The following is a 13,431-nucleotide window of genomic DNA, read 5'->3' as shown; positions in this document are numbered from 1 at the left end:
AGAGAGCACCTGGCATCTGGAGCAAGAAACACTGAGGAAGATGGCGTCGGCTGATGCCTTTATACCCGAAAAACTGCAGCTATGACGTCGGGTGAAGTGCGACACCAGCCGAATCCGGCCGACCGAAGGGCTGCCTGACGACAGGACAACCCATTTGTAAGGACTGCAGATGCATTCCTATCGGACATCTACATTTATGGTAGGTACAAAACTGTACTTTTTTTTACGCCACCACGGCGCCCTTGCCCCCTTTGGTCCTGTACCAAGAATATACCATCATCATCCCCTACTGCTAACACTTGTACTTTCTTTTTCTTTTTTAAATTGAAATGTCGCTCAGCATGCCATGCATATTCAAACAAAGGATGCAGTCTACATGTTCTATGATCTACCATATGCTTAGTTATAAAACTACTTATTGGAGCCCTACAACCCTTAAGAAAAGCATTTTTCAACTGCTGTTCATACGGACTATCATTGGTCTGATCCTGCGGAATCATCATTCCACAATGGTTATGGAACACTTCTGTCAATCTTACAATATAGTGATCTACAGATTCATCATCATTTTGGATGCACTGATTTATTACTGTCCAATCTGCTCTTGGACTCCACTTATCAGAAATTCTCTTTAACAGATCAGTGACTCGCGTGTCTAACACCCCAGAATTATACTTTAATGTAGTGCCGTCATCTGCCTTACATGTCCAAGTACCACAAACTAAATGCCAATCTGGACCCAGGATTTGTCGCACTACTTGTTCTACTTCTAAACCATTTAGATGATAACTTAAACGCATACCAACTATGTCCTCAGAAAACTTTTGGAAATTAACCTTGGGATGAGGAATACCATCTGTAGCTCGTTTTATATCCTCTCTAGCCCAGGGACGATAAACTAAAATAGTTGGCACTTGTCCAACATCCCCTGCTTGTGGGTTTGCAACTTGTATTAAGGGAAGAGCTTCTGAGTAGTCAGAAAGTTTAATGGCCCAACGTCCTTGCCCTGCTGGTCCTGACCTTAACTGCATAGGTTGGTCTACCTGTTGCAAAGCAACCTTGGGTACTACGGGAATTTGCGGGTAAATTGGAGGGGTCACAACACTTCCTTGAGCAGCCAATAACCCACCCTGCTGTACAGATCCCACATCTTCAGACTGATATTGAGGAGGTTCTGCCGGTGCAGCAGCAATTTCCCATAATGGGGCAGTTGCCTGCCTTTGTACCGCACAAAAACTGTATGCTCATCCTCCTTATCTAAAAATAAAGCTACTTTTCCACTTGGCACCAGTGATCCCTTTTGATTTATTTTTTCTTTTTCCTGGCACTGTTTTTCTTTTATAGCTCTTTTATTTGCTGCTTCTAACCATTTTTGTGCTTGGGGAAATCCCAATTGTCTTTGCTTTTTAGTTCTAGTTCCCGCATCTCTTTTCAAATCTCTAACCAATTTTGCACAGGCATTCTTATTCAGTGTACCATCAAAATCATATTTCAACTTCCACTTTTTCAAAAATTTAGCATTAGTTTTGTTTAAACCTTTCATATACTTAGCATCAACATTTAAACAGACATCACTCTCACACTTGCAGCAACTCGAACCCATGTTTCCCCTAGATTTCTTATTTTAGGACTGTATCAAAGTTATTTTACAGGGCTTATTATAAAATGGGGCTATCTTAACGGGTGATCCTAACAAAATAATCTTAACAAGTAATCCTACCCACCCTTAACTAAAAGTAAAAACCCTTGTCGACAAGGTTAAATTAAAATAAAAGAAAATTTATTTTTCATCCTACCTGAACCAGATGAGACTCCGTTTCCCCTTTTCGTTCAGAAACCGTCCCTAAGATAGGGATCAGAGAGTGGCCGGCCTCATCTCAACGACAAATCAGTCTGAGGGCTTTCAGTCGAGGGAATCTTAAGATGAGAAACCCTCACCTGCACAGGTTTTTCGGTCTCTCTGTCGGTCTGATCCGTGTCCTCGTAGAGGTTTCTGGTCCGAAGGACCAAAATGTCAGAAGAAAAATTCAAACGAGTCACATCTGCCTCAGGTGATGAAAAACTTCTTTATTAGCAGCTAACCAGATTACACATCATGTTGGCCAAGATGATCTCCTCCTCTGGTCAACTTGTTTACTGACATCAACTTTTATACTGCAAGCAAAACAACTTTTTGTTACATATGACAGTTGGCTATGGAAAAACACCTGTGGTAAACATGTTTATCAAAAATTACCTCAAACCAACAGTTAGTGCAGAATGTTCAAGAAGCACAGAATGTTCACTTCAACAATGGTAGCTCAAATTTTCCAGGACACACAGCCTGCTTCAGTAAATTAACTCTTACTCGGCCGTGTGTCCTTATCCCAGGCTTCACTGAGCTATAACCAAATCTCTTTATTCTGAAAAGCAGAAAACAGATATTATTCAGGTTTATAAGCAATGCTGCATTTTGTTCACAGATGATGCCCATCTTTGATAGGCATATCCCAACAAATAACATGTTCACTTTGCAAGAAGAGGAAAAAGACAAATAACAGCATGTTTTTAAAACTTTTTCTCTTAACACCCATCCTGTGTTGATAACAAATCGCTGCAAAGACAATTTATCGTGGTGGATGAAGCCAGAAGAAAATGTATGGAGTCATCCTTTTTCCCCCTCTCAGCCCAAGGCTGTAGTGACCACAGATGCTTCCCAGATAGGATGGGGGGGGGGGGTGCATTTTCTGGGAAAGACTGTCCAAGGCACTTGATCTCCACAAGAGGCCAATTTGCACATCAGTGTCTTAGAACTGAGGGCAGTGCTTTTAGTGTTGCAAGCATTTCACTCTGCCCTTCCGTAGTGTGATATATCAACAGATGGGGAGGCAGATCCTACGCGCTATGTCGGGAAGCCCTAAGAATTTGGCAATGGGCAATCGCCTCCAGTTGCTTTCTGATAGTAGCGCATATCCGGGGGAACTCCAACGTGTTTGCGGACAAATTGAGCAGGTGTATCTTTCTGCCTCATGAGTGGTCTCTGTCTCAACGTAGCGATGAAGATCTTTCGCCGATGGGGTCAGGCTTGCTGTGATCTGTTTGCCTTTTTCATAAACCACAAATGCAGAAGCTACTTTGCCCTAATTCCCTCTTGCGTGGAGTCCCCGAGAGATGCACTTCTTCACGATTGGCCCTCAGGACTTCTGTATGCCTTTCCCCCCCCACTTTTGCCAATTCCCCAGTTTCTGAGGAAAGCTTAACGGTTGAGAAGCAAAGTGATTTTCATTGCACCTTACTGGCCCTATCAAGTCTGGTTTTCCTTTTCTTGACCTCAGCTGGTTTACCACCTGTCGACTCTGGATCCAACTCCAGACTTGTTGTCTGACACTCAGGGCTTGGTGCATCCCAACCTTCAATATCTCAAGCTTGACTGCTTGGTTTCTCCCATTCCAGTAATTGCCAGGCAGAGCAACTTGTCCTCCCCAGTGCAGAAGATGTTTCTGGCTTCACATAAACCGTCCACCAGAAAAATTTACCTAAATAGATGGAAAAGATTCTGTATTTGGACATGTACAAATGGCATTGATCCTTTCCCAGCACCAGTTGATAAGGTCCTGGAATACTTAACCACCTTATTTTAATTGGGGGCCTCAACTTCTACCATTAGAGTTCATCTAGCTGCCATTTCGAATTTTTATAATGGTTTTGATGATCATTCCTTGATGTCTCATTGTCTGGGCAAAGTTTTTCTTAAAGGCGCTCAGCATTTAAAACCCCCTTTCAAAGATCCGGTAGCGCCTTGGGATTTGACCTTAATTTTACAATGCTTAGTTTGTCAGCCCTTCGAGCCAGCAGCCACTTGTGACCTCAAGTTTTTATCTTGGAAGACCCTCTTCCAAGTGGCTATCATGTCTGCAAGGAGAATTTCAGAGTTACAGGTTATGTGTGTGAATCATCCTTGTATAATCTTCCACAAAGAAAGAGTATCACTCAGAACCAGTCCCACCTTCCTTCCAAAAGTTGTATCAGAGTCCAATATCAACCAGACGATAGATTTACCAGTCTTCTTTCCAAATTTTTCAAACAAAGGAGAGTACTGCTTATATATGTTGGACATCCACAGACAATTACGTTTTTACTTGGACAGAAAAAAATCCTTCAGAAAGTCAGACCAACTATTTCTGTCCTTTTCAGGTACCAGATTGGGCAAACCTGTTTCAAAGGTCACCTTTGTATACAACCAGAATAAACTCAAACTACCAACAAAAGTTAGAGCTCATTCTACAAGATCTGTTTCCACTTCAGCAGTCTTCCATTCCAGAGCTTCTATGGAAGGCGCATGTGCAGCTGCAACTTGGGCTACTCATCATACCTTTATCACTCATTACAAATTGGACATACTCTCCAGGGGAAGGGTATCCTTTGGTTCTGTGGTGGTCAGATATATCCTTCTTTAGGGCCGCCCAGGATCTAAAGTAGCTGGGAACTCTTCCATCAGTCAAGAATGAATGAAGACTGGCAACATCAAATGAAGAAGTTATGTTCTTACCATAACGTTCTATCTGTGTTGTCGATCTTCATTCATTCTTGACATCCCACCCTCCTGCCTCCTCCTAAAGAGTCCTAGAGGTTCAAAACTAGTCCTGGGGTTGTTATAGAGTTGTTGCTCAGACAGAGCTTCCATATTTTCTTATTGGTAGGCAAACTTGATCTGAGGTAATGGGAAGAGAGGCATTATGGTTAGAGTCTTTGCTCAAGAGTTTTTGGCTGGCATGAGCTTTATATAACTGCCTAGTCAGTTACAAGGATTCAGAACTGAACCCATCAGTCAAGAATGAATGAAGACTGACAACACAAATGGGACGTAATGTTAAGAACATGACTTTTTATTATTAGTGGGTTGAATGTGGTGGCTGTCATTTTTAGTGTGTCACATTCTAAATGATTATCACTGAATTTTCTGGTGTGCTGAGCACTTGACAGAACTGCTTGTGCATTCAATCTTTGATGGGTAAAATAATGTTTTTAATCAATGCACAGTAATTCACTGACTGTTTTGGACAGTCTTAAGGAAATATTGATGATTTTTTATTGTTTTCTGTAGCAGTAAATTAGTTAGCTCTGTTCTAGAAGTAATATTTAAAGTCATTGGATTGCTGCAAAATGAAAGCAGTTGTGTGTCAGCGAACGTACAGTATCTGTGTGAGTGAAATACTTGTGTATTTACAATGTCTGTAGGTTATATGAATCTTAAGCAGTTTTAAAATGATTCATAATATTTTATAATTTTTCATCTTAAGATTTAAAGGGCATTGTTTCATAAGTTAATGTTTTAATGGTCATTTTTCTGTTCTAGGGGAGGCAAAAGCAAATGCACCTTGTGTCATTTTTATTGATGAGCTCGACTCTGTAGGTGGAAAGAGAATTGAATCTCCAATGCACCCATATTCTAGGCAGACAATAAACCAGTTGCTTGCAGAAATGGATGGGTAAGAAACCAGTTGCAGCAATTTACATTTTCCAGTCACTTTTTTATAGTATGTTAACTGATCATTCAATAAACTGCATATAAATCATATTTGTGCATTTGTACTAAAAAGATTTGTTAAATATTTTGGAAAAAATCATAAGCCAGTGCCTCTGAATCTTCCAGAGCATTACAGGTTTTGCGAAGAGGTCGTGTAGATGATTTGCCCAGAGGTAGTAGCATAAGGGAAGGTAGCATTTAGAATTCTGCTAAGGTCTTACTGGGGTGTCATATCCCAGGTAATACATTTTGTTCCTCGTGCTTTTTTTTACCTTGAGGCTTTTAGAAATCAAGCCATCTTCATGTTGCTTCTCCTACTCCAAACAAAAATAAGTAATCCGTATCATGCAAGCAGCAGAATATAATTGGTTAGGGGCTAGTGCCCTTTCATAAGCTCTTGTGTGACTTGTAGGATAGAGGGCCCCCCTCCCCAAACAAGGCAAAGTAGTGGGGAAGATTTAGGCACCGATTGTCATACAGTGGACAAAAAGGAAATCCAGTTACACTCTGCAGAAATCTTCCCTATAAATCAAAAATGTTAATAGTTACTCTCCAAAGAAAACCATCTTATGAATTTAAGTGTTTTACTTTTCTTGATGTTCTTCGCGTTTCACTGTTGCAGTCATTACATTTTGGTAATCTGCTGGCAGGTTGCCCTCAGTCGGCCTGATTAACAAAGTCTTGGGTCCTACGTCGGTTGCTGTCCCTTCTTCCATGACGTCAGGTCGTCAGGGGTATAAAACATGTATCTGACGCCATTACATCAGTCTTTCTTGCCATGCGGTGCCGGAAGCAGAAGCAGTTTGCAAGTGCCGGTCGGCTGACTCCTGAAATTTTCGTTTTCGAGTTTCAGAACCGAAGTCTTCAACTTAAAGCTAAGTACCCCGTTGGGGAAACTTTTTCTTGCTCCTTACCGATTTCAGTAAAAGTTAATAATTGCATTACTTGTGGAAAGCAAATACCTCACAAAGATTTTCATTCGTACTGTATTCCTTGCCTAGGCCCTGACCACAACGTACCTTGCTGTTGGTTTTGTGCTTTATTTAGTCAGCGCACTATCCGTCGTCGGTACATTTTTGCCTCTTAAGTATTTCGGTTCTTAGTTTAATTATCCAGAAATGTCATCTGTTAGCCATCCGACTACTAGGATTCAAAAAAATCAAAGATAAAGACAGACAGGTCGCCGAGGTCCAAAACCGCCGCCGCTTCTCCTAAGCCAGTCGCCAGTTCGCCGGTACTTGGTGAGGTGCTTTCGCAGCCCCTGATACCCGCTACTTCTGATTCGCAGGCCCCTACTGAGACCCATTCAGAGTCCGGAATGCCATGAGATGCTTCACCTATGGAACCCGCGGATGTCTCTACCTTTGGTAGGTCCGGAGCCGCTGTGCAGGCACCGGCTTCTGAGGGTGTATTCAGGCCTACAGACTTGCATATTAAATCAACTCCACCTTCATTACTAAGAACTAAATCTCGAACTACGTCTAAAAAACCGATGCCCAGGCCACATGTTCAGGCCCCTATGCCTAAAAACAAATGATCAAAATGGCTGAAGATCTAATTACTCTAATCAGGGGTAGTCAACCACCTCCCTCTAATAGGCCTAGGGCTGAGCTTGATTATGAATCTTCTGATCAGGATTCTGTTTCTTCTGACTCTCTTCTAATGACCTGTATTTGTCCATACCTACCTATGAGGATTCTGATGCAGAGGATTCCATTCCTTCTGCTTCCCCTCCTGAGGATTTTTCTTTTGGGAAACTTTACATGCCTTAAGGGAGCATTTCAACTGGGAAAGTCAGGAATTTTCTGATTCAAAAAAGAGGCTTAGGGATTTCCTTATTCTACCTCAGCATAGGCCTTTAGCTATACTTCCTGACTAGAAATTGTTGATGATGTGTTTTCGGAATCCAGTATGGCCCCTGATTGTCTGCCTCCGGCTTCTAACGGATATATTACAGGGTTCCTGAGTCCCACAAGTTCCTTTTCAAAAATCCTGTTGCAGATCCAGAAACCATTTCTCAGGGGCCCAAGGGCATTAAGGCTTCTACTGCTAAAAATCCTACCCCTTCTGGTAGAAAATCGAGGGTGCTAGATAGATGGGGTAAGAAGGTTTATACTTCCGCAACCTTGGCAATCAGGGCTTTAAACTGCCAATTTCATATGTTAAAATATCAACAGCATATTATTGGACTGCTTAAACAGAAAATGATGTTGATTCCTGACTGTGTGGAAAATAAAGATTTACAGGATTTATTGCATTCTGCTGAACAAGTTGGAAAACATACTTTGCAATGTGGTTTTGATTCTTTAGAGTCCTTCTGCAGGGCTGCTGTTACTGGGTCTCTGCTTAGAAGGCATGCTTGGCTTAAGGAGCAATCTTTGCCTGATCATGTTAAAGCGAAATTGTTGGATGCTCCTTTAAATCAGGACCGCCTGTTTGGCAATAAGGCTGAAGAAGTTCTAAAAAAGATGGAAGACCAAGCTAAATCTATGCAAACTGTTAAAGATTTTTTACAAGTGCAACCTCCAAGATTTAGTAGGCACTGGCCTACTAAGAATTGGTCTTTCCCAGCTCCTTCCAGATCCTCTCAAGCCAAACCCAGACACACCAAAAGCACCAGGTTTCAGTTGCAGGGGACTCTCAGAACTAAGCAGTGGGGGGACCTCCACTTCAAATCTGGAAATAACAAGACACCCCCCTATGGTAAACAGTCTCAATGACTTCCTTTTAAAGTTACCAAGCACTTACTTTTAGCCGCCTCTTTGGGGGGAAAGATGGCTCTTCATGCAAAGAACTGGGAACTCATAACCCAGGACAAATGGGTTTTAATTATAGTGTCCCAGGGATGCATATTTAATTTCCACACGTTGCCAACACCAAACGGGTGGCCAGACCTGCCCCCAAATCAGTGGGCAGAGGCTCAAAAACAAGTACTTTCCCTCTTAAACATGGGGGCTATTCAACCAGTACCAGAAGAGGAAAAGGGACAAGGTTTCTATTCCAGGCTTTTTCTGGTACCCAGAAAAGACAAATCATGGCGTCCAATTCTGGACCTGTCTACTATAAACACCTTTCAGGACATTCCAAAATTCAAGATGCTGACTCTTCACTAGATACTTCCTATGCTAGGCAAAGATGTTTTTTTTGGCAACTCTAGATTTAAAAGAAGCTTACCTGCACATCCCAATCAGGGAATCTTGCAGAAGATACCTACGCTTCAAAGCAGGCTACTTGCATTATCAGTTCTCTGCACTGCCCTTTGGCTTGTCTACTGTGCCCAGGGTATTCACAATGCTTGGCTCCAGTTATTGCATTTTGCAGGCAAAGAAATATTCAAATATATCCATACCTGGACAGTTGTCTAATTCAGGCAGAAAACCAGGGCATACTTCTAAACCATCTGGCGTTTGTAAGAAGGGTTTTAACTTGTCTGGGGTAAACCACTGGTGCCCTCTCAACAGATTACATTCCTGGGTACAAGCTTGAATACAATTGCCCAGATGGCTTTCCTCACGCCAGAGAAGCAAATGGCCACAAAAACCCTGCTATCTGCAGGACAAATACTGCAAGCCTTGGGGTTCATGGCCTCCTGCATTCTTCTAATTCCATATGCAAGACTGCATATGAGGAAACTACAGTGGTACTTAAGTCTATGGAGTCAATATTGTCATAGCCTGGAAACAATGATTCCTATCATACCTTGCCTACACCTAGAATTCCTATGGTGGGCAGAGGCCTGCCACCAAAACAAGGGACTCCCATTCACACTACACCCTGCCGCCCACACCCTAACTACAGATGCATCAGACTATGCATGAGGGGCTCACCTGGCAGGGAAGTGCATTCAGGGCAAATGGAACCCAAATCAAATGCACCTACATATCAATCAAAAAGAAATGTTAGTTGTACAGAATGCTCTGACAGCTTTCAAGGACTACATTCTTCCAGGACATCTAATGGTAAATATGAACAACACCACGGTCATGTGGTACATAAACAAGCCGGGGGGGGGGGTACACATTCTTACCCCCTCTGCAGACTAACCATGCCATTGTGGAACACAGCCTTGAGATACCTAGTGCACCTACAAGCTTAATTCCTGCCAGGAAAATTGAATACACTGACAGACGGGACTAAGCAGATATCTCATGGATCCACACGAGTGGAGACTGGAACCATGGATTTTCAACATGTTGACAAGCAAATGGGGGAGCCCAGACATAGATCTGTTTGCTTCCCCCCAGAACTACCAGTTGGACAAGTTTTGCACTAGGACTCCACACAAAGAAGCCTGGAAAGTGGATGCTCTGTCCTTCAGCTGGAAAAACCTATCAGTGTATGCCTTTCCCCCTCTGCCTCTGCTCTCCAAAGTTCTGCTAAAAGTCAAACAGGACAAACCTAGAATGATTTTGATTGTTCCAGACTGGCCACGCCAACACTGGTACCCACTCCTGCGCAGTGTGTCGCAAATATCTCCATGGCACCTGCCCTCAGACCCCTTCCTTGCTGTCTCAGCAGGAGAACCAAATTCTGCATCATCAGCTTCCAACATTGAACCTTGCAGCCTGGCTAATCACTTAAATTCACCCTTATCATCCCTCGGCAAACCTGTGATGGATGTCATCTTGGAGGCGAGAAGACTTGGTACTAGAAAATCTTATGCTGACAAATGGAAAAGATTCTTTGTCTGGAGCCATTCTTTAGGGATGAGCACAGCAGCGCCCAGTTTACCTCAGATTTTGCAATACTTAACTGAGATGCTTCACAAGGGCCTTTTTCTTCTATTAAAATCCACGCTTCAGCTATTTCAGCTCACTGTAACACAGAATCACCCCTCTTCTCTCATCCCCTACTCAAGCAGTATCTCAGAGGGGCAAAGAACTTGAAACCACCCAGGAGAGCTCCTACCCCTGCCTGGGACCTAAACTTTGTTTTGGAGAAGCTCATTCTACCTCCTCTCGAGCCAGCTGCTACTGCAGACTTAAAATTTCTTTCTTGGAAAACAGCCTTCCTATTAGCAATCACTTCAGCTAGAAGGATATCTGAATTACAGACCCTTATGGCAGTGGAGCCTTTCATCATCTTTCATGCGGACAGGGCATCTCTTGAGGACCAATCCATCCTTCATACCAAAGGTGATTTCCAGTGTGGCTCTTAATCAGTCCATTCATTTGCCAACCTTCTTTCCCAATCCACAGATCAAAGGGGAACGGATTCTGCATTCCTTGGATGTCCACAGACAACTTAGATTCTACTTGGACAGGACTAAATCTCAAAGAAAATCTGAACAAATGCTGGTAGAGGGGAAGGCTATTTCAAAACAAACTATTTCTAAATGGATAAGCCATTGCATTAATTTCTGCTGTAAGCACCATGGAAAACCTATCCCCCAGGGGATCAGATCTCACTCCACCAGGGCAGCATCTACTTCTGCAGCCCTTCTCAGAGGTGTTCCTACCAGGGATAATTCTAGAAGCTGCTACCTGGAGTTGTGTACATACTTTCACCAAGCATTATCATTTACCAATTTTCTCTAAATCCAGAGCTGGCTTCGCCACTGCTGTCTTACAGGGCCTTATAGCTGGCCCCAATGCTGTATAAACTCCTCCTTCCAACCATAGCTTTTGGGAATCTACCCAAATGTAATGACTGCAACAGTGAAACACGAAGAACATAGTACAGTTGTGTACACTTACCATAAATGTAGATGTTCGAGTGTATTCACTGTTGCAGTCCTGGTTACCCTCCCTCCAGACCCCTACTTTTCTCTGGCTATACCTCTGCTTTCTTTTACTATGTTTAAAAGCCTTTTTGGTGTATTTGCTTTTGGTTGGCGGTATATTTTGTGTTTTTAATTTTATTTGCTCCCCACTGGGGGGGGCACCTGACATCTGGGGCAAGAAAAACTGATGTAATGGCGTCGGATTATGTTTTATACCCCTGATGACCTGACGTCATGGACGAAGGGACAGCAACTGACGCAGGACCCAAGACTTTGTTAATCAGGCTGACTGAGGGCAACCTGCCAGCAGATTACCCAAATGTAATGACTGCAACAGTGAATACACTCGAACATCTACATTTATGGTAAGTGTACACAACTGTACTTTCCCTGTATTGGTGGGAAGATTCCCAGCAGCATCTGTAACTGGGCTCATGTCTTTCATTTTGTGGTTGGCAACACTCTCAGTCTTAGACCTTTAGATTTAAATCCACCAGCTTCAGGTTGCACATTCTTCAGTCCATCTTTACCATTCAGGAGTTTATTGAAGTTCTGTAAAATTTTGAGCAATTTCTCAGTAGTGTTCTTTGATGTTATATCTGTACAGAATGAAATGTTTTTGCAGTATGTAGTACTCTGATGTCCTTCAAGGATGCATCTGCAGTCTTTACAAATGGGTTGTCCTGTCGTCAGGCAGCCCTTCGGTCGGCCGGATTCCAAAGTCTGGGTCTGGCTTCGGCTGGTGTCGCACTTCAACCGACATCATTGCGGCAGTTATTCGGGTATAAAGGCATCAGCCGGCGCCATTTTCCCCAGTCTTTCTTGCCGCGTGGCGCCCGAAGCAGAAGCTGTTCGCAAGTGCCGGTCGGTCAGATCCAGAGATTACTACTACCGAATACTACTTCGAAGACTTCTATAAAGCTAAGTACCCCGTTGGGGACTCTTTCTTGCCTCAGCCGATGTCAGAGAAAGTTAATAACTGTTTATCTTGTGGGAAACAAATACCTCATAAAGATTTCCACTCCTATTGCATACATTGTTTAGGCGCAGACCACGACGTAGCAGCTTGTCTAGCCTGTGCTTCTTTTAACCGACGGACGCTTAGATGTCGTTCGGACTTTGCAGAACAGATTTTCGGCTCCGATTTTGCCTACATTATGCCGTCGGATCCTCCGACTACGCAAATAACTAAAAAACGCAAAGAAAAGGACTGACACTCGCGGTCCGCGGTTTCGGCCGAAACTGTGGTTAAGCAAACCACGAGTGTCTCGGTTTCGGCCGAAACCGAGCAAGCGGTTCTTTCTTCAGCCGATAACTTGCCTTCTACCGAGGCCTCTTCTAACCTGGTTGAAACGGCTTCTGAAATCCAACCTTCTGTTGCGGTTTCACAGGATTTATCAGACACCATTCCCCTGGATATTTCTACTCCTGCACGTGGAGCTGCTAGGCCTCCTCCAGCTATGTCTATTAAGGCCTATGCCAGGGCTAAAGCAGCCAAAGCATCAAAACCTGTGCCTGCCAAGCCCCCCTCTCACAGGCCCAGCACCAGCTCCCATATGCTTTCTTTGGCTGAGGATCTCATCTCTTTAATTCGTGGAGCCCAGCCTCATCCAGTCAGGGCCTCTCTCCCTCCTCCAGAAAAGAGGCCTAGAGCAGAGCCCCCTGAGCCAGTATCCACAGATGATTCCTCTGATGAATCAGAACATACAGACCCTCCTGAGGCTTCTTATTCTCCTTACGAAGACTCTGATGCTGAGGAGTCCATCCCTTCAGCCTCTCCTCCTGAGGAATTTTCCTTTGGGGAAACCTTGCATGCTATGAGGGAACAATTTCAGTGGCAGGGCCAAGATTTCTCAGACTTTAGAAAAAGGCTTAGGACCTTTCTACATTTGCCACAGCATAGGCCTTTAGCTATACCTCCAGTTCTTTCTGTTGTTGATGATGCATTTAATGATGCTTGCACTGCTCCTGATTCTTTACCTCCGGCTCCTGCTAAGCCCGATAGGTACTACAGGGTCCCGGACACTCATCACCACTTATATAAGGCTCCTTTTGCAGATCCAGAGACTATCTCCCAGGGTCCTAAAGCTGTAGCAGCTGCTTCTTCTAAAAACCCTCCCTCTGAAAGGGAATCCAGGTCCTTAGAGAGATGGGGTAAAAAAGTTTACACCTCTGCTACTTTGTCAGCTAGAGCTTTGAACTG

General features: G+C 43.5%; 1 protein-coding gene across 3 annotated transcripts in view; it reads left to right on the top strand.

The window, feature by feature from the left end:
- YME1L1 (YME1 like 1 ATPase) overlaps positions 1 to 13,431 on the top strand; it is a 1,802,807-nt gene that overhangs the window by 894,969 nt on the left and 894,407 nt on the right. For all 3 annotated transcript variants that reach the window (XM_044064545.1, XM_044064544.1, XM_044064543.1), the window contains one exon: positions 5,336 to 5,468. In XM_044064545.1, the coding sequence (XP_043920480.1) occupies positions 5,336 to 5,468 (133 nt within the window). The remainder of the gene's footprint in view (positions 1 to 5,335; positions 5,469 to 13,431) is intronic.

This window comes from Protopterus annectens, chromosome 3.part0, assembly GCF_019279795.1.
Source record: "Protopterus annectens isolate FY-2018-M chromosome 3.part0, PAN1.0, whole genome shotgun sequence".
Lineage (NCBI taxonomy): Eukaryota > Metazoa > Chordata > Ceratodontiformes > Protopteridae > Protopterus > Protopterus annectens.
Note: the sequence above shows the minus strand (reverse complement) of the source record. Positions and strands in the feature narration are given on the sequence as shown.